Here is a 24,034-nt window from a genome sequence, read left to right as displayed (position 1 = left end):
ATTTTACATCTAGCTACTGATTTTTTTTCCTCTTGTGAGAATTTTCTCTGGTTTATCTTACCTAACTATCCCCTCTGGTTTTCTGGATTCTCCCTCTGTTCATTTTTGCTGTTCCCTAGAGATAATTGTGTTTGGGTGTTGTGACTGGATACCTTAGAGTGAGGAGAAAAATGGGTTTCTTTGTATTTTTGTTAAATTATTGCTTTATTAGTGTCTCTGGAATCCTCTCAATTGAAAGGAATGCGAGCTTCTCATCTGTCTTTTGATAAATTTGCTTGTTTAATTAATAATGGGTAAATCACAATCTAGGATTAAAGATCCAGCAGAAATGGCAACTTAAACAGTTTGTAGCTGAAATGGCCCTCCAGCTCACTCAAATTTTCAGTTAGATTAGATGGAGAACTTAGAGACAAAAAGGAATTGAGAACAAAGAAATCAAATATATACACTAGCAATTTCAATCTCTCACTCAGCAAAACCATTCTCTGTTTTACTGTGCTGTCAAGTTGTTGCTACACACTCACACACACTCTCACACAGACACATACACACCCAAAGATACACAGTCACACACATACACATACACAAACCCACAGACACACACCCTCACATACACTCACCCACACCCACACATACACACTCATAGACACACACACACACACACACACACACACACACACACACACACACACACCCTCACATACAGACACATACACAATCACTCCTCAGGTATTTCTTACCTGCTCCCCATTCTCATTGAAAGTTAAGCACTCAACCTCCTAACCCTTCCCCTCTGTGCATAGCCAGGAAAGAAGGGGAAAAATTCTTTTTCTTTATTTAAAACACACAACAGGCAATACAAGATGCAGCTTTTCCTTAAAGTCCTTTGTCTTTGGAGTGAGAAAAGAAATCTGTTCTCCTATTTCCAATTTTTCTTTAAGGTTTGATTCCAGATATGCACCATCTTCTCTTCCTTCTAGTCATTCTTTCCCTCTCTGTCTATGTGTTCTAAAGCAGCAATTCAGTTGTCAGAATATCCAGGAAATTCTGTCACTCCTCTCTGTGTTGGGATTTTGCATGCAGCAGCTCCTCCTTCACCATTCTGTTTTGCAGAGGGCTGTCATGTTGCCAGATGGTCTGGGATATTTTATTAGGAATAAAGGCTCTTCAAATTAAAATTTGAGTTAATTAATGAAAAAGGTATTCTTTGAGTTGGACTGTGTATTGGGAAGGGTGAAATTCTTGCTAGAAATTAAATGACTTGTTCTTCACCATGCAATTCATAAAGTAAGCCATGGAAAGGTGGAGTATATTTGTGATCATTCCAAAATAATCTATTCTCAAGTAATTCCAGTCCTGTGTCAGTATATGAAATTATGGGAGTTAGGTTACATGGAGGAAAGCTTCAAAGGCCAATAACCATCTTTAGAATGTGTATGAATGAGTTCACAAACACACTGAAAATAATTCCTTCTTCTGACAATCTTCCTAGCTAGTTGGCATCCATATTATTTCATTTTGATTATCCCATAATTACAAAAGAACTACCATGAAAAAGAATGAGTGCTCAACTTAAGTCAATAGAATCAGGTAGATGTTCCTAGATATGTGACCATGGGAAGATTCTGTCACCTCTGATTCTCAAAGCATTGTAAAATGGTATTAATAGCTTCTGAAGTTTTTAACTAATGGGGCTACTATTAGAACTAAATGATGGAATACATGTAAAGTCAAAAACTAAATGGCAACTATTATTTTCACTTTTGCCTTGAACCTCTCTCCTTATACTTCATCTCTCACCTCTGATAGTGTCACATAACTGTCTCTTCCCCCAAATTTTAACCTTCAAAACCTAACCAATCCAATAAAAGATCAATTTTTGATTACTCCTCTTTCTTTGACATTCTTATTATTCCTCCTTTTTATGTTGAAGGAATTATTGTTCTCATTATGAACCTGATTTATATCTCCCACTATTGATGAATGCTTTTGAATTCTGACATTTTTAGAAAAATGATCATTTCAGGGCTAGAAGTAATAGTTTAAATTTCATATACAATTAATGACAAAATGTTACAAGGTAATGAGCTGATGTAGTATCTTTTGATTGACACAACACCTTAATGAAAAGGAAAAAGATATAATTAATAAAGTTAGACAAATGGGAAGAAAAATAAAATTATCCTTCAAAATTAGAAGGTCCCTCAATGGAAAGTAACATATCTGCAGTAGGTAGACTGTTCCCTAGAGAAATTGCATTCTTTTGTCCATGGACCTGTCTCCATAAAGAAATAAAAAACAATTGACATAAACTCTTCTACTTAAAACAACTAAATAAATGGACAGAAGATTAGGCTTGGAGACAAGAAGCCTCATCTTTTGAGGTCAATATGGTCTTACATATTAGTTGTGGATTTCTGGGTAAGCCACCTAACCCTATTTGTTTCAGCTTCTTCATGGGAAAAATGAACTGGAAAAGGAAATTACAAGCCACTCCAGAATCTCTGCCAAGAAAACATGAAATGGAGTCACAAAGGGTAGAATATAACTGAATAACAAAAAAAGCTTTGGATTCAATTCAATAAGCACTTATTAACTGTCTACTATGTGCTGGCATTGTGTTAAGTGCTAGTGATGCAAAAAGAGTCAAAAATCCCTGTATTCAAAAAGCTTACAATATAATGGAGGAGCCAACTTACAGGCAAGTATATACAAAGCTAGCTAAATGCAGATTAAATAGGAAGTCACTAAGAGAGGTTGGGGAAAAATTCCTGAAGGAGGTAGAATTTTAGTTGAGACTAAAAGGAAACCAAGTATATCAGTAGTCAGAGCAAAGGAGAATAGCTTTCCAGTCATGAAGGACAGATAGAAATATTGCTTGGAGCTAAAAGATGAAGTGTCTGTGAAAGAGATAGACCAGTGACAGCGCACCAATGCATAGTATGAAAAGTAACATGTAAAGATACCAGAAATACTGGTAGAAGAATGTTATGAAAAGTTTTGAATGTGAATCTGAGTATTGCATGTTTGCATACTCTTTTTACTTTGCTTTTTGTGTCTTTTCCCTTTTCTTCTATTTCTTCTTTAAAAACCATGACTAATGTGGAAATATGTTTGCATGACTGCATGTGTAAAATTGATTACAGATGACTTGTCATCTTAGGAAGGGTAAAGAAGAAAAGATTGGAACTCAAAATTTTATTAAAATTGAATGTAGAAAACTATCTTTACATTTAATTGGAAAAATAAAATGCTATTTCCAAAAATAAGCATTTATTAATTACCTACTATGTATCACCCACTCAGTTTGGAGTTGGAAATGTTCATGTATACATCCTCAAGATCATATTTTTTTGAATTAAAAAAATCTATAGATATCTCTGAGGAATAAGAAAAACTGTAAGTAGATATAAAGTGTTGGTCTATCATTGGTAAGATAAGAAGGGAATAGTGACTTGCCTTCGCTTAGTCTTTTAGGGAAAAAAAATATATAAGTAACAGAGAGGTGGTCTGCATGCAAAATAGTGAATTAGACCAGGCTCTATGTTAGTTTCTTTCTGTGATTTGACATGAGTGAAATCTAACAAAAAGATCATCTGAGGCATGTTGCTGCAAGCAAAATACTGTTTTGGGCATATTACCTATCAATAAAAGGATCAACAGATGCTTCAGTTTCCAATGAAAGACTCTAATCAAAAAGGCAGTTCCCCCTTTATAAAAACCTATGGTTTGGGGGGAGTACAGAATAAAAAACAAAACAGGGTAGGTGACACCAAGGGATTAAGGGCTCCATGATTACTTCCATAGCTGGGACATAGGAAACAACATACCTGTCTTGAAATTTGTAATGAAGAGTTAATGATAAACTCCTCTTTCCCTCCTGAGAGTTAAAATTGTATGAAGAAAAGAAAAAAATAAGAAACCCAGACTACTTTTGGCAGGAAAAACAGACATACCCAAAGTTTAGCCTGGTAGTGAAATGATATTAGGTCAGATTCTTATATGGTAGCCCACATTTCCCAAAATTTGAAATACTTATAAAAGAACTACATTTCTAAACTTTTAATCCATTACAGTTTATTTAAATTCTAAATTAAATTAAGAGAAAGTGTTACAGGACAAATGCAATTAACATAAATAGAACCAATAAAATTAATCAATTAAATCGTCTCAGATTAGATTATGATCATATGTAATTAATTACATTTATCTACTTCTCTAAAACTATAAGTTTAAAAAAATGAACAGGCAGTTTGTTAAACCTTTAAGAAATCCTCAATAAAGGGCTGGAATTGTAAGAAAATTTTCAGTTTTTCCAAAATTATGAATATTATAAGTCACAGAATCTGATTTAGGAAGCCATAAAAGGAAAATAAATCCCAATTTCTGGATGAAGAGAAGTAGTCAGTATTCATATTCCTTGATGCATGTGAGAAATGACATGAAGTACAAAGAGATTTTATGATTGTCATTCGATCACTCAAATTGTTTATGAAATAGTTGATAATAATGCTCCATGTCCTTCTATCCTCCATTATTTCCTGCAATTTGTCCAAGTTCATATTCATTACAAACCATCTATTCACTTCATCCTCTGCAATTTTCGTTCCCTCCTGCCCTCATTTTCCCCAATATTTGGGTGTATTTCAAATATTCCTATCCTTTCATTATGTGGTCAAAGTATTTCAGCTCCAAGGACATAGAAAAGTTGTGCTGTAAAGATGAGCTGGGAAAAAAATCATTGAAAAATTCATTCCTGAGTTATGAGAAACTGAATAATCGTTTTATCCTATCCATAATTTTCTTAAAAGCACTCTTGACTTCTTTATTCCTCAAACTATACACCAGAGGATTTAACAAGGGAATTATCGTAGTATAGAAGACTGATGCAATTTTGTCTGTGTCCATGGAATGACTAGAGCTCGGTTGTAAATACATGAAGATTGCTGTCCCATAGAAGATGGACACAGCTACGAGATGAGAAGCACAGGTGGAAAAGGCTTTCTGCCGACCCTCAGCTGAATGCATCCTCAAGATAGTGATAAGGATGACAAAATAGGATATAAAAATGATAGAAAAGGCACACAAAACATTAACTGATACAACAAAGAAGATAACCATTTCATTAATGTGAATGTCAGAGCAGGAGAGAGCCATGAGTGGTGGAATATCACAGAAAAAGTGTTGCACCACATTAGACTTACAGAAATGTAGACTAAAAGTGTTTCCTGTGTGAATAGCAGAAGTAACAAAACCACAGATGTAGCATCCAATGGCCAAATGAGCACATGTATTGGATGTCATGAGGGTGGTGTAATGGAGGGGCTTACACACAGCTGCATGGCGATCATAGGCCATTACAGCTAAGAGATAATTTTCAACAGTGATTAAGCCTACATAGAAGAATAACTGTGTAGCACATTCGTTGTAAGACATAATTTTGTTCCCTGAGAGGAACCCAGCCATGACTTTTGGAGTAACTGCTGAGGAGTAGCCAAAATCCACCAGAGAGAGGTTGCTGAGGAAAAAGTACATGGGTGAGTGTAGACGGGGATCCCAATAGATCAGGGTTATCATCCCCAGATTCCCCACCAGAGTAAGAATGTAGACAATAGCAAAAATTATGAAAAGGGGCACCTGAAACTCTGTGACATCTGTTAGTCCTACAAGGATGAATTCCTTCACCTCTGATCCATTGTCCATGAATGACTTTAAGGATCTGGGTGGTTCACCTGTGAAAGAAAAAAAGGATAAATTCTGATTATATTCAATATTTGGGGGGGGATTATAATCATGTGAAAATATGAAAGTGTGGGCTTCTGGTATGATAAAATGTATTATTTAGAATAAATTTAGCACAATAATATCAGTCTTACAAATGATCTTTCCCTCACACTTTGCAATGAAAAAAAAATCCCCTACCCCACTTTCCAACTCATCAATAGACTTTTGTTACTGAAACTTAACCTTATTAGATCCCATAATCTTCTACTTTAGCCACACATAAAAATGTCTCTATCCTTGATTGGACCATTACTCATAATTGTTCCACTTCTATGATCCAGATCTCTGAAATTCCTCTCCTGAATATCAATGTCTTATCTTCCCATCACACATTTCTTCTCACCCCATATGAAATCAAATTGACTCCTTGCCCTGATCATGAGTTGCTACATCCATCACTATTTTGTTAAATTTATCAACTTTATTCTCATCTTTCTTCTCTATCTTCATCATTGTAACTCTGTGATTGACTGTTATAACCATATTCTAGTACCCTTTGTCAGTATCTATGACATTCTATAATTACATCAATCACTCCAACCTTCTACTATGCCTAATATTCACATTTCCTGGTCATATTAATGTGTTCCTAAACACATTCCATTTTCCTGTTGATTAAATTCATTACAAATTAATGTTATCTTCTTTCATTTAACTTTTCATATGCCTAAACCTATCCCCTTATTCATTTCCAATTAACTCCCAATGCCACCTTCCAAAATATATTGTTGTCAAGTATTTTTTCTGTCTTCCAAGTCTTCCTATGCTATTTCCTTCATCCTTCACCTTAGCAAAGAAAGACGACTTCTTTCTTGAATTCCTTCTTTCACCTATTCCACACACTGGTGATAATGATGATAAACTTCCTTAACCCATATGTTCTTTTTCTTTTCTTTTATTTCAGCTGAAGTAATGGGTTTATAAGAGATTTCTTTCTCTTATAAACATCTCCTTGCCAATTTATTATGAAATAAAGGAAGAGGAAAATTTACCTCTTTTCTCTGATAGAACTTTTATTATTATCGTTCATTCACTTTTAGTCATTTCTGACGCTACATGACCTCATTTGGAGTAGTTTGCCATTTCCTGCTCCAAATAATTTTTAAAATGAGGAAACTGAAGCAAACAGGATTCAGCTACTTTCCCAGGGTCACAAAGCTAACAAGTGTCTGACCTCATTAGAACTCCACCTTCCTGACTTCATTCCTGATATTTCTTCTACACCACCTAGTTACCTCTGAAAACAACAATAACCACCATTGAAATAATGCAATAATGTTTAAAAATTATTTTTAAACATTAATTTTATCCCCATGCTAATTCTAGGAGGTTGATTGTATTTATTTTACAAAGGAGGAAACTGAGGAAGACAAAGGTGAAGTGATATTAGAATCACACTAAATAAACGTCTGAAACCCAATTTGAACTCTGGTCTTCCTGAGAGTGTATGGAACACAAGATATGTCATTCACAATACTGTTTTTTTCATTATCTCCTTTTCTACTTCTTCCTTTTTGCCTGCCATTTAAATTAATGACCTGACTTCCACTTTTTTTGAAAACAAATTTTTCTTAAAAAATGCACCTTCGGAGCAGCTAGGTTGCACAGTGGATAGCACACTGGCCCTGGAGTCAGGAGTACCCAAGTTCAAATCCGGCCTCAGATAATTGCCTAGTTGTGTGACCTTGGGCAAGTCATTTAACCCCATTGCCTTAAATTAAAAAAAGGAGTCAAAATTAAAAAAAGAAGGAAATGCACCTTTAATTAAATTGCCAATTATTCCTAAAGAAAAAATCTGCCTTGCCTTGTCCTTAAGCTCCAGGACCTGTAGTCACCTTGACCAAATGTCTACTACTTCTGAAATGTGTGTGTGTGGGGGGGGGGGGTGCTTGATATTCAAAGTCCTTTATCTTTACTGCCTAATTTCCAGAGGGTTTTCACCTTTGCCCTGTTCCATATTAAAACTGTGTGTCTTTTTCAAACTGACTTCCAAGACCCAAACCCTCTATTTCATTGATATTATTCTGAGAATCCCCGATGGCCTTAAAAAAAATGGAATTAAGAGCCATCTCCTAAATTCATACCTTTCCTGTTTCTCCTGGGGTAAATTCTCCTACCTGAATCGTTTATATTATATTGGAAGATATTGCTGAAGTGTGTTCTCTGTACAGTTTTATCCCAGTGGAATGTAGTTCATTAATGGCATGAATTCTTTGTGTCTGTTTATTCATTTACATATCATCAGAGGTTGGAAAATGTTTGGCACATGATGAGGAACTAATAAATGTTTGTTGAACTGAATTATTTTAATGAATTAGAGCTCTAGCAAACAATAATGAGGATTAAGAATGAACTCCAAAAGTTATCATAGGATCATAGATTTGGGACTGGAAATGTTAGAGTTCATCTAGTTTAATCCTTTAATTTTACAAATAAAGAAGTGAAGCAAGGAAGTGAGAGATTTGCCTTAGGTCTACTGTCAGAGCAAGGGTTTGAACCCCCATACCACAATTCTAAATTCTTTACTTTTAAAGGAAGTCTAACAATGCAGAAAGGCTAAGATAAAGTAAAGGATGTGATCCATATGAGCCTGAAAAATGTGCTTAATCTCTTTTACCTTCTGCTTCATCATTTACAAAATATGAATGAGAGTAGCCCCTATTTCACAAAAGTTAGTGTAGGGATAAAATATTTTTTAAATGTGAATTGTTTTACCAAGCTAAAAATAACAAATAATTTCTAACTCTTATAGTCATCTCCTTGACTTACCATAGGGAACAAGAAAACTACACTTACTTTAAAGACAAGAATATTCTTTCTCATATATATATATGTGTATATATATATGTATATATGCATTACATATATATGGCATAAATATTTTAGATCTGAATATGGTCTGTCACTAGAGCTGTGATATCCAAGAGGTCCCTTCTGATAAGACGACAGGGCTCCAAGAAGGAAAACTGATCTAGCATCTTCACTAAAGGCCTTCAATTAGAAACCTAAAACAGAGAAGAAATAAGAAGTATTGTAGGGAAATTTATTCAAAATGGCTAATAGAAAATGTTCAAATTCTGAGAAAAACTCTGTTTCCAACATGGGCAGAAGTTAATTTATCTTTTCATACTTTGTGGCAATAGGTGGGTCAATGTTGACACAAATTAGCTAAGGGTGATTTGTGATCAGTGAAGTGGCATTCATTGCAGAAATGAAAAGTCTTCATATGACTTCTACTTTGAACTAAAAAGGAAAAATATTTGTTTCTCCATTTCAATATTTAAAGTATAAGCACTCAAAGGCTTATCTCCTGTATATCAGGTAGCATAATTTTCCATACCTTATACAGAAACCAGGAGGCAACTTATTTGTTTGTTTTGCTTTTCAAGATTTATTTTGTGACCTACAGTTTTTAGAAATTTAAGGAAGCTCACTTTTTTCAAAATTTCTAGCATTTTATTGAAGATAATTTTGAATTCTTTTATATTTTTACCTTTACTTTTAATTTTATATAACTTAAATTATGAAACTGAATAAGATATGACATTACAATTGTACTATTGAAAAAATCTACCTGAGTCTTACAGGATGGGTGAAAAAATTCTAAGGAACAGGAGTGGGAGAGCACATTTACTTACCCATTTTCAGTTCAAAACCTTTCCCACTGAAGAAATCCCTCTCTAGTCTGTGGTTTTAAATAATCATAACTCTTCATCAAAACAACTTAACATGAACTATCACTTTTGCATGGATTTTCTGCAAACAAATTCAGTAGTTGGACTGAGGCATGGGAAAAATATTTCAGGCAGACTAAAGAACAATGGACAAACTCTTGACTACACTTTTGTTTATAATTGAAATCAATCTAAATAGGATTTCCATATCAAGCAAATTGAGAATGGAGCTATTAAAGCATGAGAATAAAAGTTCTCTTTAGGGGAATTTATTCATCTGAGAAGATCCACAATTCCACAAAAAGACTGAAGTCAGAAAATGTAATTAGTTCCCTAGTGTATAGGGATACAGTTCTGATTTCTGAGGGAAGTCCTAGGGGTATTCAGTTCACATCAAAACTTTTTAGAGAGTGTGCAGAACAGAAAGATGTTCAAGAGAGTCAAGAAATGAGGGACATGAGGCTCATTAGGTAGAAACCTGTTGTAATCAGAGGACAGGCAAGAGAAACATATTCAGGAAAACAGACAAGTTATGTAGGGGCAGTACCCTGGGGCTTCCAATGATGCAACTAGATTTTTGCTGAAGGCTTTGAAAAACAGTGTCTCTCTGCATACTTCCATGTAATCACCAACAAAAGAAATTAGGCCTGTGTCAAGTAAAAGATCAACTTTCTTTGCCCTGTTCTCTAAATGTCTCAGAGTCATTTCCTTAATGAAACCAACAAAACATTAGAGAGATTCTTTCCCTCTCTTAATAGTAGTCTTGAAAAAACATGAGAGTAATATGTTGGTCAGTTTTAAAGCAAATGCTACCTTACTCTGATTGCTCACCCCAAATTTTAAGGAAAATGAAGGATCATGGTTCATTCTAGCATGAACCTCTAAAATTGACTTGTTCAACCCTTTCATAGTTTCCAGAGCTATTAATTAATGATTTTGCAATCAAATATTTCAGTTCATCCTTGAAAAGTATTTCTTTGTTTCTTGACAATTTGGGATTTGTTTGGAGCATTCAAATGAGGAAAATAAGGTCTTCCTGAGGCATCCCATTGCATTTTTGGAATACTCTCTTTCAGATTTCCTTCCAGATTAACCTCAAAAATCTCTAGAATGGGGTATCAAAGAGCTACTCTATGAACAGGTGTCAGTTGCTGTCCTACTTAGGAAAAAGAAAATTGCTCCACATTGTTCATGCTACTTTGAATGTTTCCCCCTAACAAAAAGGAACAACAATGGATTATTTGGTTGTTGCCCTTCAGTCTCAAAGAGGGCCAAAATAACAGCTATGTTAGAATCAAGTTGCAGTGTATCTGACTGTGGTTGCAATGTGATTGATCAGACCAATATAAGCTCAGAATGTTATACCTCAATTTAGGTATAAATAGTCCATGCAAACATTTATGATGATTTCTCTAAGCTTATGCAGCCCATATTTCCTTTGAGCTACTTCAATTCAGCTTTCTTCCAAGAGCACAGCTCCCTCTCTGATGAGGGTACACCATGATAAGAAGCTAGGTACCAGTATCTTCCATGTTGTACAAACAATTCTAAATTTCCTAAGAGAGATCTTGAGAATGTCCTTATATCCGTTCTTCTGATTCCCCTGTGAGTACTTACCCTGTGTGAATTCTCTATAAAATATTAAGCACACATTTGGCATTTGAACAATGTGGTCAGCCTAGCTCAGTTGGGCTCTCTGAGAGTTTGAATACTTGTCAATTTGGTATGAATACTTATCAATTTTGTGAGAGAAAGAAACCTGGGATCTGATGCTTATCCTACAAGATGATTTTCAGAATCTTCCTAAGATAATTTAAATGAAAGTAATTCAATTTCTTGGCATGGCACTGATAGATTGCCCGGATTTCACAAGCATGCAACAATGAAATCAGCACAATGGTTCTGTAGACCTTCACTTTGGTAGTCAGTCTAATAGAGCTTCTCTTCTAAACATTACTCTTGTCAATATGTGCATCAATCTTATTATCAATATGTACATCGCTGGAAAGCATTTGTTCAAGGTAAGTGAACTTATCCACAGTATTCACAATTCATTTGCTATGGCTGGTAGTTCCACATATAGATTGATGTGGTATGATGTGGTACTGGAGCTGATAGTAACAATCCAAATCACCTTATGATACCCCGAAGACTATTTATGAGCCAGAGTGCTATGGTGCATCTCAACTACGCAGTGTTGATGGAGTCACAAATAATCCTGGAGAGATGAATTGAACCAAAATCTCAACAGAATATCAGTGATATCTCCCATCTTAAGTGTTGGAATCCTAATTTCTAATGCATCATGAAAATCACATGTTTGAAGTGAGAATTTTTAATTCAATTATAATTAATTGGCAAACATTTCATGAACTGAGTGTGGAAGTTTTTAACTGACAAGATAATCTGAGAAAGAAAGAAAAGGCCTAGGTGTTTGGGCAATTGAGCATAAAAATGAACTAAATCTGTCTCCTATGTGAGAAGGATACTGAAGAGAAAGTCAAGAAATCAGCAGTGGGTTCCATTTATGAAGAGCTTTTTTTCTCCATATTCCTGACAGCGGATAGAAGAGATTCACTGTTACAGCATACTCTGTTCCTTTTATAATAAATAAGCAAGCATAATGAGTTTACATAGGGATTGAAATTTTAGTGATCTTGTCTGTGAGTTTCACAACACCTTGAATTATTTTTTGGTTAAACTGAATTCAATAGAATTCCATTTGAAAAGATGAAATTTACTACATAACAGAATCCAAAACATAAAATGTCAAAATAATCAACCAACAAAAATTCATTAAGCATTGACTATCAACCTTGTCTACTGGTATTCTGGTTATGCTAAAACACTATCATATGACTTTTTCAAGAAAAATATTTATGAATATTTGCAGGAAAGAAAAGATTAAATTAGGTATAAGGTACTGCTCTATCATCAAAAAGATGAAAAGAGGTGACAACTCTCCATTTATTTTGACTAAGCATCATGCCCAATATAGAGAAGAGTACTAAGGAATAAATTTCATAGAAGATTTAATGAGTGATCAGTTCCAGGCATCACAATATAAGAAGATTGATAAGCTAAAGAGCATTTTAAAAGAAGAAACCAGGATAGGGAATGAAACAGAGTCCTTACAAACAGTTAAGGGAAATGGACATGTTTAGCATGAAAATTAAACTCAGAAAGTGAACATATGGCTATTTTCCTATCTGTAAAAATTATTCTAATTATACTGTTTGAGTTTTGAGGACAGAAATGGAAATTATGGACAGAAATTATGACACTGCAAATTTAGACTTGATATGAGGAAGATTTCTAAATATAGAAGCTGGACAAAAGTTGATTGGATTACTCTGAGAAACAATGACTTCCTCCTTTGACATCTTTAAGCAAAGACTGAATGACTATTCTGAAAAAAAGTGGAAAGGTAGAGAAAATGTATTTATGATTTTATAAAGAGGTCTCTTCAGCAGAATTATGTGTTAAAAATCTGAGAAGGTTGATTTGCATGCAAAGAAGTCAGGCAATAAACATTTATGGCTTCTATTTGCAGCATATATTACTTCTTATCTGTGATTAGTAATTGACTATTTATAAATAATTGAAACTTCTAGTTCCTCCCCCAACAATAATATAAGATACTAATGAATTTCTGGTCTTCATCTAGAGAAGTATTTCTCACATTGAGATCTCTATGCACTAACCCTCTGTAAAGTAGGCACACCAACCACTTCTGCCAAAGCCTGGAGAGCACAATAACTACATTTTATATTGAATATTTGGGCATCTCTTCCAGTTAGATAATAGAAAAATGGTGACTCATAAATCATCTAACAATGACTTGTTCAGGGGTCAAACAAAGATAGACTCCAAAAGGCAATTTCCATTACAGTATAACATTGTTCATTATTATATTAGATTTTAATTAAATGTTCTTGGAAAATATGAAGGGATCTATTTTCAAATGTCATAAGTATATAGACTGGATGTCATCATGGTGATATGAAGGAAGATTTTGGTGATCATGAATCGGAGCAACCAAGAGAGAATTTTCCACAATGGTTAATCCTGAAAATAAAAATACATGAGTAGCACACATTGTGAGAGAAAATTTTGTCCCCTATGAGGAACCCAGTTGACAATTTAAGAGTAATATCTAAAGAATTCACCAGAGATAGGTTACAGTGGGGAAAGTACATAAGTGCATGCAAACAGGAGTCTCCCAGAAGATTAGAATTGCCATTTCCAAGGTCCCCATAGGAATGATGAGGTTGTTGATGATGAGCAATACGTAGAGAGCAAGTTAAAGTACTGGAGCATGTAGGAATCCTACAAAGATGAATTCCTTCATATATTAGCCATTCTCCATAGACTACTCAAGTAATTCTGGTGATTTACCTGAATAAAAATGCAATCAGCAAAACAATTCATGAAACATCATCACCCCCATTTGAATCTAATTATCTTCTTTTGTACTTCTGATCCTGTTTGGTTGGTATAAGCATATTCTATTAGCTGTACTATAATCCATGCCACCTTTCCCATGAAGCAGTGATTCAAACCTGGGATTATGCCTGCCATTCATGTTTTGTCATCCTAATAATGACGTTCTGAATAAATTCCATGATTACATCAACTGAGTCTTTGAATATTTTATTCTTTTTGATTCCTCATTGGCCTAAAGTAATCAATTTGCTCTTTTTTACTTAATGTTCAAATCCACCTTCAAAAAGGCTATTTTGAAGTTTTATTTTTATGCTATCTCCTAAGACTTCCTTTACTTTTTTACTCATTCTGCATCTTAGCAGAGGAATCTGTTATCTCTTTCAGACTCCCCACCACTTCATTCATACACTGAAGCCTCTTGATTATTACAAGTTTATTTTTCATTTGCTTCTCTTTCGGAGAAAGTGGTTGGTGTTCTTCTTTCAAATGTCAACCACTCCACTTCTACTCACCATCAAATCCCCTCCTCTCTCCTTCAGTAACACTATAATATTTACAAATCCTATTAAAATATTAGTTCATTTTATCCTCACTGCAACCCTGCACAGAAGATGTCATTTCTGTCCCCATTGAAAAAACATAAAAATGAGACTGACAAAGTTTGATTTACATAGCATCACGTGCATAATAAATACCTGAGGCCCCATTTGAAGGATGGTCTTCCTGAATACAAGTGCATCACCATATCCATCATGTCATCTATGCCTCCAAGCGTATCATGTCAGCCACTCTATTGGATTTTCATTCATTCCTTTTGCAATTCATCATTGAATGTCATCAGAAATAATGTGTGTACTCCCAAATCTTTGAAAATAAAGCATCCTCCTGAAGAAAAGATATCTTTCAAATAATGGCCAAATTCATATTGCTAAAACATTCCTTCTCACTCTGGTGTTCCTCTTTTGCTTCAAAATTTAAAAAAAGAAAAGTAAAACTAGACTGTTTGTATTTAAAATTCTTCACCGTTCCTCTTGAACCTAGCTTTTCAGATGTATTATCCATTTTTTTATTCATGAATTTCATCTTGTAGATAGACTGAGTTACAATCTAGCAGAATCCAGGATCCCCTATCGTCCACCTATTTTCTTATGCACAAACTATTCCCCACTCTTCACATATGCTATGACCTTAACATTTCTTTTAAAAAAGATCTAGTATTCCAAAAGTCCTGCACAGATAACAGCTGATATACTCAAAAGCATTCTTAATCCTACCCACATAAATGTTTTATATTGACTTATTACATATGTTCTATTATTATAACTGTATATGTTGTTTTATCCAAAAAATGAAAATGACTTGACAATAGTTATTCTTTTATATTATTTCATTAATCCTTTTTTTTAATTTAAAGGCTACCACAAATCTTGGCACATGGAAGACAATAAATACTTGTTGAATTGAATTATTTAAATGAATTGGCTAAGACATAAAAAATCATGGAAGAAAAAGAATAGAAGGATAATAAGGAAGATCAAGAATTAGTCCAAATGAGATATAGATGAGACCTGGGACATCTAATCTGATGTCCTCATTTTATGACTGAAGGGACTGAGACACAAAGAGGATAAGAAACTTCTTAAAAATTCATGACCAAGTCAGTTCCTGAACTCAAGTTTCAAATTCTTCATTTTTTAAGGAAATTCAGAATCATGGAAAGGCTAGTGAACTTTGACTAGGGACAGCAGGGTTGTTACCCTACGACTATCATTAACTTATTCAGCTACTTGAAGCAAGCCCCTCACCTTCTCTGAACCTCAGTCACCTTAGCAATAAAACTAAATATTTGATAAGGTCTATTCTGATTCAGTCTTATAGTGTACTGTCTTCTAGTTGCTTGTTTATGTATATACATATATTAGTAGAATGCAACAAAGACTAGAGTGAAGGATGTGAAGTCAAGAAGGAACTGAGCTCCAATCCTGACCCAAGCATTTATGAATGTACCTAGGAAAGGTACTTAATGTCTCTCAGCATATTTCCTTATGTATATAATTTCCATGGCAATAGCCCCTTACCTCAAAAGAATTGTTTAGGCTTCATATAAAATTAATAATCAAAATTTCTTTTCAAAGCGTTATGTTAAACAATTGCTATCTTTCATTATCTGACATTTGGTCAACCACAGACATTATGAAAATAAATGCCTCCAAGCCCATAGTTTTGAATCCTATCCTTCCTCTCTTGAAGACAGAATAATCTATTATTTTATGGCACTTATATTATAGATATAAATGTGACTTGTCACTTGAAATCTGATATCTATAACCTCCCTGGATCCTTTAGGTTGGTGATATGCTTCACCCAACTTTTCCAATTAGAAGTCTAACAAAGAAAACTAAGGCTTTTTAGGAGAATTTTTCCCTCCAGTGTTTGCTACAAAATATTCAGAGGTCTCCAGGGTATTTTGAAATCTCCAGCCATTTTTGCTGGATCTTGGTGTCAGTATGGTCCTTATATGAATTGAAATAACAGAAATGTTTCAGATCTAATTAATAAGTGAATATGTAATAACCACCCAACTTCGGACCTGTTCTATGGATATTTGCCAAATATACATAGGAAAAAGATTTCTGTGGTTCATGAGAAGGGTCTGAGCAGTGGATTTTGCAAATATTAGGGGATAGGCATTCTTAGGGGACAATGATATATTTTTTCCTGAGGACCCTTAATTCTTCTCTGTAAAACACATGAAAGCACATCCAACTCTGTGATAAGTCATCTTTCACTGCTTAAGGAATTGATTGGGCTATTTGGCTATTTCAAAACTTCCTCCAATTTACACAAAACATATGTTTACTTTCAGTAGAGTCAAGAAAGCACTGTACATGGATCTGATGAAATTACCCCATTAAACAACAGGAAATCTGACAAAGGATGAAGTGATTTAACACATAAGTTCACTTGATTTGAAAAAAGTTGTTTGCTTAAAGGAGGATGGTGCAACAGGACTTGGAATATTTGTAAGTAATGAAAAATGAAAGATGGAAAAAGAAGAAAAGAATCAACGAATCATTCAAAATATATAAGAAAGGACAGAAGGAATCTCAGAAGGGTACCCAGACAACAAGGACTGTTTTGCTGTGTTTAAAGGACATAAACATGGAATAACTGCACAGAAAAATAACTGACAATTCTCATTTGCAATCATATTTTTTTGTTCTTTGTATGTTGAACATTTTCTGTTCATTAACAGTAAGTTAATCATAAAAATAAAACAAATGAAAAGGGAACTGTCTGCCCAATTGTGTTCCATGTAGCCATCTCCCAAATTTGTTAGTTTACAAGCTGGGTTCTAGAAAAGCACATAGGGTGTCTTTCTTTATCCAGACTGCAACATCTAAGTTCTTCCTAATTCATCAGCCTAAATTTTCCAAAAGGCCATTGCCCCCATGTCCACAATCTTTCAACATGCCTTAGGATGAGACAATGATAAATGCTATGTCTTCTAATTCTATTTGTTCATGCTGGACTTTGATCAGATGAATGGCCATTCCAGTTTTCATCCTTGTAGTTTAACAATCAACCTCAAGGTCTTCTCTCACCTTCTTTGGAGGGGGGGGCAAGGAAATGGGGTTAAGTGGCTTGCCCAAGGTCACACAGCTAGGCAATTATGAAATGAGGTCACATTTGAACTCAGGTCCTCCTGACTCCAGGGTTGGTGCTCTATCCACTGTACCACCTAGCTGCCCCTGCACTTTTCTTAATATCTAATTGTAAGCATTCAGACTCAGATTTGCTCAGAGGTGGTTGACTCTTTTGATCCTGAACTTGAACTCTGGATCTCTGCTACCATGCCAAGGTTCTTTGTCTTATAGGCTCTCTCCAGATCTGGAATCCATACATTGGAAGTATCCTCCCGTTCTATGGTGTCTTCCTCTTATTGGATGGCTCTTTCCAGATCCTCCCTTTAAGGGAATCTTCTTTGTTAGTCATATATTTATTTTTTTCTGAGCTATGTCAGCCTCTCTTAACTATACTCCAGAACTGGTTACATTAACCCCTCCACCTACATTTCTATGTCAGCTTAATTTTACTTCTTTTCTTCCTCATTAAACGTTAAGTTTTTCAAAGTTAAAAACTCTTTTTTCTACTTGTATTTATATTTCACATGATTAATACAGTACCTGGCATGTGCTTAATAATTGGCATCAATGGCATTAATAAATGGCATTAATGCTTAATAAATGTTTGTTGGCTGACTAACAGAGTACATGCATATCCAATAAATATATTTTTGCAAAATGGAGGAAATGTTAAAGATAGAACCAGCTATAGATACTGTCCTGATCTTGGTATGGTGAGAAGAAGCTATTTTCATTCCTTTAGATTAGCTGATGGAATAATAAACCAAGGACCTTGAGATATCTCAATACATTAAATACGTATTTAATCTTTTACTGAAAACAGAAGAAATTGCACAGAAAAGTCCAGTTTCCTTACTATTATATACTCACCCAATTTAAGACCTTTATTTACACATTTAAAAAATATATAAATAGGAAGCCGCTAGGTTGTGCAGTGGATAGAGCACCGGCCCTGGAGGCAGGAGAACTTGAGTTCAAATCTGCCCTCAGACACTTAATAATTCCCTGTGTGACATTGGGCAGGTGACTTAACCCCATTGCATTAAATAAATAAAATGATGGATAGATAGATAGATAGATAGATAGATAGATAGATAGATAGATACATCATAGTATTATGGTAGGAGAAGTGTATTGGGATGAAGACCTAGGATGATAATGCTGTTTCTAAAAGGCTGGGTAATCATAGGTAATGCACTTGTGAGAGCTCCAAGTAATCTAAAAACTTAAATTAATAGCATATTCCAAATTATTCCCATGTCATTCTGGATGTGCCATGCAAAAATAAATAAATAGATAGATAGATAGATAGATAAATAAATAGATAAATAAATAAATGCCAAACAACAAAAAGACTGAAGAGAATATTAATAATGTTCTCTATAGTATTAAATAATTATTATTGTTTCAAAGATACTTAAATCAAAGACTAGGTCACTTGCACAAAGCTATATAATGAGCAAGTTCAATAGGAATGTGGACAGTTTCCAGGACTACACATCATGGCCCTTTTTATTGTGAGAGCTGACCTGAAGACCCCTCAAAGAGATGTGTCAAATGTTTCAGAACTTCAGAAACTACCCTGACCCAAGGGCTGGAATTATGAGGAGGGTTCAAATTGCCTGAATTCCTAAAAACTGCAGCTCAAAGTTGGAGGTGCAGATTCAGTAAACTTATATGGGGAAGATAATAAGGTCATGGAAAAAAAGAGAAATTCTAAATTCTATGATGTATCAAGGCACAGTGGAACATGGATCTTAGAGAGTTGATGCATCAGGAAAATATAAATAAAGAAAAAAATAATTTCTTAGATACTCATTATTTAAAAGAATAAACCTAATGATGACTTTATCCCCTGAAATTTTCATGAAACAACATTTATATCTATATCAAGAGTGGGATATCAAGATATAAAACACTGGCATTACTTTCTTCCTATCTATAGAACAATTCCTATACCACAGAACATGAAAATTGCTGTGAGAAGGAAAATAAAGATGAAGAGATCTTATTGGTAGCTTTCAGCAAGATAAATTTTCAAAAAAATTTATGGTGAATATGACCAGTAAGATGACAAAATGATGGGAGAAAGATATCAAATTATATAATACATTAACTCAATTGTCTGAGCTATGTCTCAGAAAAGAGCTGTAAGGAAATCACAGCTAAAGTGATTGATTAGATTGGAACTACAGAAATCAAAAAAGAATGAAGATGTTATCTCTGTGAATGGAGTAATTCAGAAAGACACAAATTTAGAACCAAAACCTGAAATATTAGTTATGTTAAATGTTGTGGTGAAGGTTAAATGGAGGATGTTATGGAAAGTTCTATTTAGCTCTTAGACCAGGAAAATATGCCAAGTGAAATTGCTTAATTCTATTGGCTTCCCCAGTTAAATATTTATTATGTATCTTTTATATGACTTGACTGTATTTATTGTCTTTTTCTCAATCATTACACTTCAAGTTAAGAGTAGAATCTGTCTTTTCGTTCTCTATGTATCCCCAGGGTTTAGCACAATGACTATATATAATAAATGTTTATTGGTTAATTGATTGATAAAGTATAAATAATAAGTTACTTAGACAAAAGCTACAAATTACATTTGATAAAGGCTACTGGCAAAACTTAAGCCACTAGAGTAAACTACATTTGACTGTATATTGAGATTTAATAAGTTTCCCTTATGCCTTACTTTTTGTAAAACTAAATGGGGATTTTCATAGAAAGGATAATGGAGTGACTTTTCATTTCTTTCTCTAGTTCATTTAGTAGATGAAGAAATTGAGGCAAATTAAATGACTTGCCCAGGGTTGCAGCAAATAGCATTAAATCAACTTGTCCAAGGTCTCACAGTGTTAGAAAGATTTGTCTGATTGACTCCCAGTCTAGTAATCTATTCATTGCATCATCTGGTTGAGTTTATAAGTGATCTTAATATTAAAATTAATACAAAAATAAATTGATGAGAAGTAAATCAAATATCCTCACAAGTAAATCAAATATCCTCAGTTATGAATAGGAAATGTATTCTTAAAGAAAGAGGCAGGAAGTTAACAACAAAAGATAAGTAGATAACTTTGATTACATAAAGCTAAGAGAGGCTTCTGAACAGACAAAATAAATGCATCAATGATAATAAGGCAATCTGAACTGAAAAGATATCTTTGTATCAAATAGCAAGGATAAGAAATTAGTGGTCAAGATTATACATCTGTATGTAACTTATGTATGCATATGTAATGTCAATATGCACATAGATATAGAGATAATAAGCACTCCACAAAATAAGAGTAATGTAGATGAAACAACCCAAAGGTTTCACCTCTTCCCAAACAAATTGAAAAATTAACTAAAAAATGGTGAGTCAATGTTGGAGAGCCTATTGATAATAAGCATGATAATACATTGGTGATGGAAATGTAAAATGGTATAACAAATTTAGAAGGTGATTTGGAATTAGACAAAATAATGAAAATTCCCATCGCCTTTGAACCAGATTCTTACTAATCTTATATCCCAATGAAGTCACTGACAAGAAGATTCATATACACCAAAAATTAATTGCAGGGCTTTAAAAGATAATAAATCATTGGAAATAAAATAGAAACACATCAACAAGTAAATAATAAAAGAGTCGTGATGCTTGGATGCAATAGAATGTAACTGTCCTGTGAGAAATTATGTATCTAATAAACACAGAGGGTCGATTACAAGAAAAGAACTTGTGAAAAAGCAAACATACATGTTATTAGAAAAAAATTATAAGCCATTAATGTTGAGCAAAAGTGAAATGGATATCCTCAATGGTCAGTGACTTTCCCTGCTTGTTCCTCCCACCCCCAGAAGAAATCCAGTCTTCACTTAGTTCTTTAAATAGATCCTGGATTCTTCATTTAATGTTAAGAATGGAAATTTTTTCTCCCTATTCAGGGGTCAGAATATAAGATCACTGAAATCTCTTTCAACCTTCAAATGCTTTTCTTCTTTGATTCTAATTCTAAATAATATGAATTTATTTATTAAAGAAAACTTAGAAGAAGAAACATGGAAAGTAAAAACTCAAATCCTGATTTTTTTTTTTATATTCAGGCAACTATAGAGGGATTAGGAACTTTATTTCCATTATTTGAAGAAAAGATATTTAGACCTTATGACATAATGGATAAAGGGATGGCTTGCACTCAAGACAGTCAGTAAGTGAACAAAAATTTATTAAGTTCTTAGTATCTGTCACTATGAAAAGCTCTGTTTGTGACCATGTGTAATTAATTCAACTCTTAATTCAACACCTAAAAGTATGTGGTAGGTAGAGTTTGCTAATCCATATAAGTAGAAGGCATTGCCACAATGTGAGTTTTGTACAATTCTCTGCCCATTTGGCAACACCCTCCAAGTGCAAAAGCTTGGGAAAAATAACAAGTAATTTTTTGCTGGATTTCTCAGGAAAACATTAATCAGTAAAACATTAAAGGAAACAGACCCTGAATCCTACCCCCCAAACAATTCAATTTATAATAGCTCACCCAAATACAATTGAATTATAATTGTCAGATTTATAGGGTCTTTCTGTGATGTGAGAATTTTGCTAAAGCTCTTCGGAAAAGATGAATTTACACTTAAATTCAAAAGGATGCTGCAATGAGAGCAGAAGGGGAAAAATATCCAGATTCCCAAAACATCTAAAAAAATATCAAATCATAGAATCTGATACTGGAAGTCATTAAGGATAGATATTTAGCAGAATCAATATGGAAAAAGAGAATTTGATGCCCATGATTCATGGCAAATAAAGAGTTTTCAACCCAGAAGAGGATATAAAGATCATAGTATGAAAGAAAAATACTTAAGTACTTTTCTCCTTAATTAAAAGGAAAGGCCTAATTTAAGACTTTATCTTCTCAATGACTTTCCTAAAAGCACTGCTAACTTCCTTATTCCTTAGGCTATAGACCAAAGGATTCAACATGGGGATGACCATTGTGTAGAACACTGAAGCCATTTTGTCCATGTCCATGGAATGCCTTGAGCTGGGTTGCAAATACATGAAGATTACTGTCCCAAAAAATAAGGACACAGCTGTGAGATGGGAAGAACAAGTAGAGAAGGCTTTCTGATGGCCCCCAGTTGAGCGCATTCGCAAAATGGCAATGAAAATTAAGAAATATGATTTCAAAATGAAAAACAGGATAAAGAATACATTAAACCCTACAGCAAAGAAAACAATCATTTCATTGATGTATGACATAGAGTAGGAGAGAACCAAGAGGGCTGGAATATCACAGAAAAAGTGATGGATCATGTCGGAACTGCAAAAATAGAGGCTGAAGGTGTTTCCTGTGTGAATGGAAGCAAAAATAAAACCAGAGATATAAGAACAAATAGTAAGACAAACACACACAGTGGGTGTCATGGTGGTGGCATAATGGAGGGGCTTACACACAGCTGCCTGGCGATCATAGGCCATAGCAGCCAAGAGGTAAGTTTCAACAGTGGCAAAGTACACAAAAAAGTACATTTGTGCAGCACATCCATTATAGGAGATGTTTTTGTCCCCTAGAAGGAATCCAGCTATCACTTTGGGAGTAACGGCTGAAGAGTAACCCACATCTACCAGAGAGAGGTTACTGAGGAAAAAATACATGGGTATGTGAAGACGGGAGTCCCACAGTATCAGAAATACCAGACCCAGGTTGCCAACCAAGGTGATGAGGTAGATGATAGTGAATATTATGAAGAGGGGGATCTGAAGTTCAGGAGAATCTGTTATTCCCACAAGGATGAATTCCTTCACCTCTGAACAATTCTCCATAAATATCTCGTAGGGATTTAAAGGATTAACCTGGAACAAGAGAAACACAAAAATACACACACACACACACACACACACACACACACACACACACACAAACAAACAAACAAAGACAGATAAAATCATGACATCTATCATTCTTTTGTGAGGGTTATAGAATAATATATATTTTTTACAATATGAAACTACAAAGTTTGTCTACAAACATTAGGCTTTTTTGATGTTTGATAAATGAACATCATTCTGATCTTTCGATTATGATTTTTTTCAGTACATACTCATTATTATTATTCTTAAATAGATGCTCAACCTGCACAACTTCCATGACCCCTATCGTTACTCAGGATCAGTCACATATATTATGGATATACTATGGAATTCATTATTCCTCCAACTCTATGATCCAGAACTCTGAAATTCCTCTTTGAACACAGCTTTCAATCTTTTCATTGCATATTCCATTTCACCTGTCTTCTGCCTACATATGCTCTTTACCATAAATACAGGTTCCCTACTAGTTTTCCAGTTATCTTTTCCTTACTTCGACCTCATCTTTCCCATTCATAGGATTCACCCCATGATTAAGGACTTACATGATACTGACACAACTAATCAAGGATTCTTTGCTTCTTTGCCTTTTCACCAGTCATCCCAAAGCAGCATTAGAC

At 34.3% G+C, this 24,034-nt stretch overlaps 3 protein-coding genes across 3 annotated transcripts in view; all 3 read right to left on the bottom strand.

The window, feature by feature from the left end:
* LOC141516680 (olfactory receptor 5B12-like) overlaps window positions 1-5,718 on the bottom strand; it is a 70,172-nt gene extending 64,454 nt beyond the window's left edge. The window contains exon 1 of the mRNA XM_074227677.1: window positions 5,638-5,718. The gene's annotated coding sequence lies outside the window, so the exon portion shown is untranslated. The remainder of the gene's footprint in view (window positions 1-5,637) is intronic.
* Window positions 3,856-5,907, bottom strand: LOC141519490 (olfactory receptor 5B12-like). Its single transcript, XM_074231719.1, has 2 exons — window positions 4,800-5,907; window positions 3,856-3,950 (listed from the first exon to the last, which is right to left on the bottom strand). Exons 1-2 carry the CDS (start codon window positions 5,701-5,703, stop codon window positions 3,856-3,858), a joined length of 999 nt encoding a protein of 332 aa, XP_074087820.1. The 5' UTR covers window positions 5,704-5,907.
* A 16,532-nt stretch (window positions 5,908-22,439) lies between these two features.
* On the bottom strand, window positions 22,440-23,366 carry LOC141516677 (olfactory receptor 5B12-like). Its single transcript, XM_074227674.1, has one exon. It carries the CDS (start codon window positions 23,364-23,366, stop codon window positions 22,440-22,442), a length of 927 nt encoding a protein of 308 aa, XP_074083775.1.
* Window positions 23,367-24,034: the final 668 nt, after the last annotated feature.

Source organism: Macrotis lagotis, chromosome 3 (genome assembly GCF_037893015.1).
Source record: "Macrotis lagotis isolate mMagLag1 chromosome 3, bilby.v1.9.chrom.fasta, whole genome shotgun sequence".
Classification (NCBI taxonomy): Eukaryota; Metazoa; Chordata; class Mammalia; order Peramelemorphia; family Peramelidae; genus Macrotis; species Macrotis lagotis.
This window is presented reverse-complemented; position numbering and strand designations above follow the sequence as displayed.

Bases quoted from the DNA above. Each gene is read 5' to 3' on its own strand.
- LOC141516677 (XM_074227674.1), bottom strand. From the start codon at position 23,366: ATGGAGAATTGTTCAGAGGTGAAGGAATTCATCCTTGTGGGAATAACA.
- LOC141519490 (XM_074231719.1), bottom strand. From the start codon at position 5,703: ATGGACAATGGATCAGAGGTGAAGGAATTCATCCTTGTAGGACTAACA. The intron at 3,951-4,799 runs TTATGGATAGGA...CTTTGGGTATGT, and splicing joins CAAGAGTGCTTTTAAGAAAA to CTGTTTTTCCTGCCAAAAGT.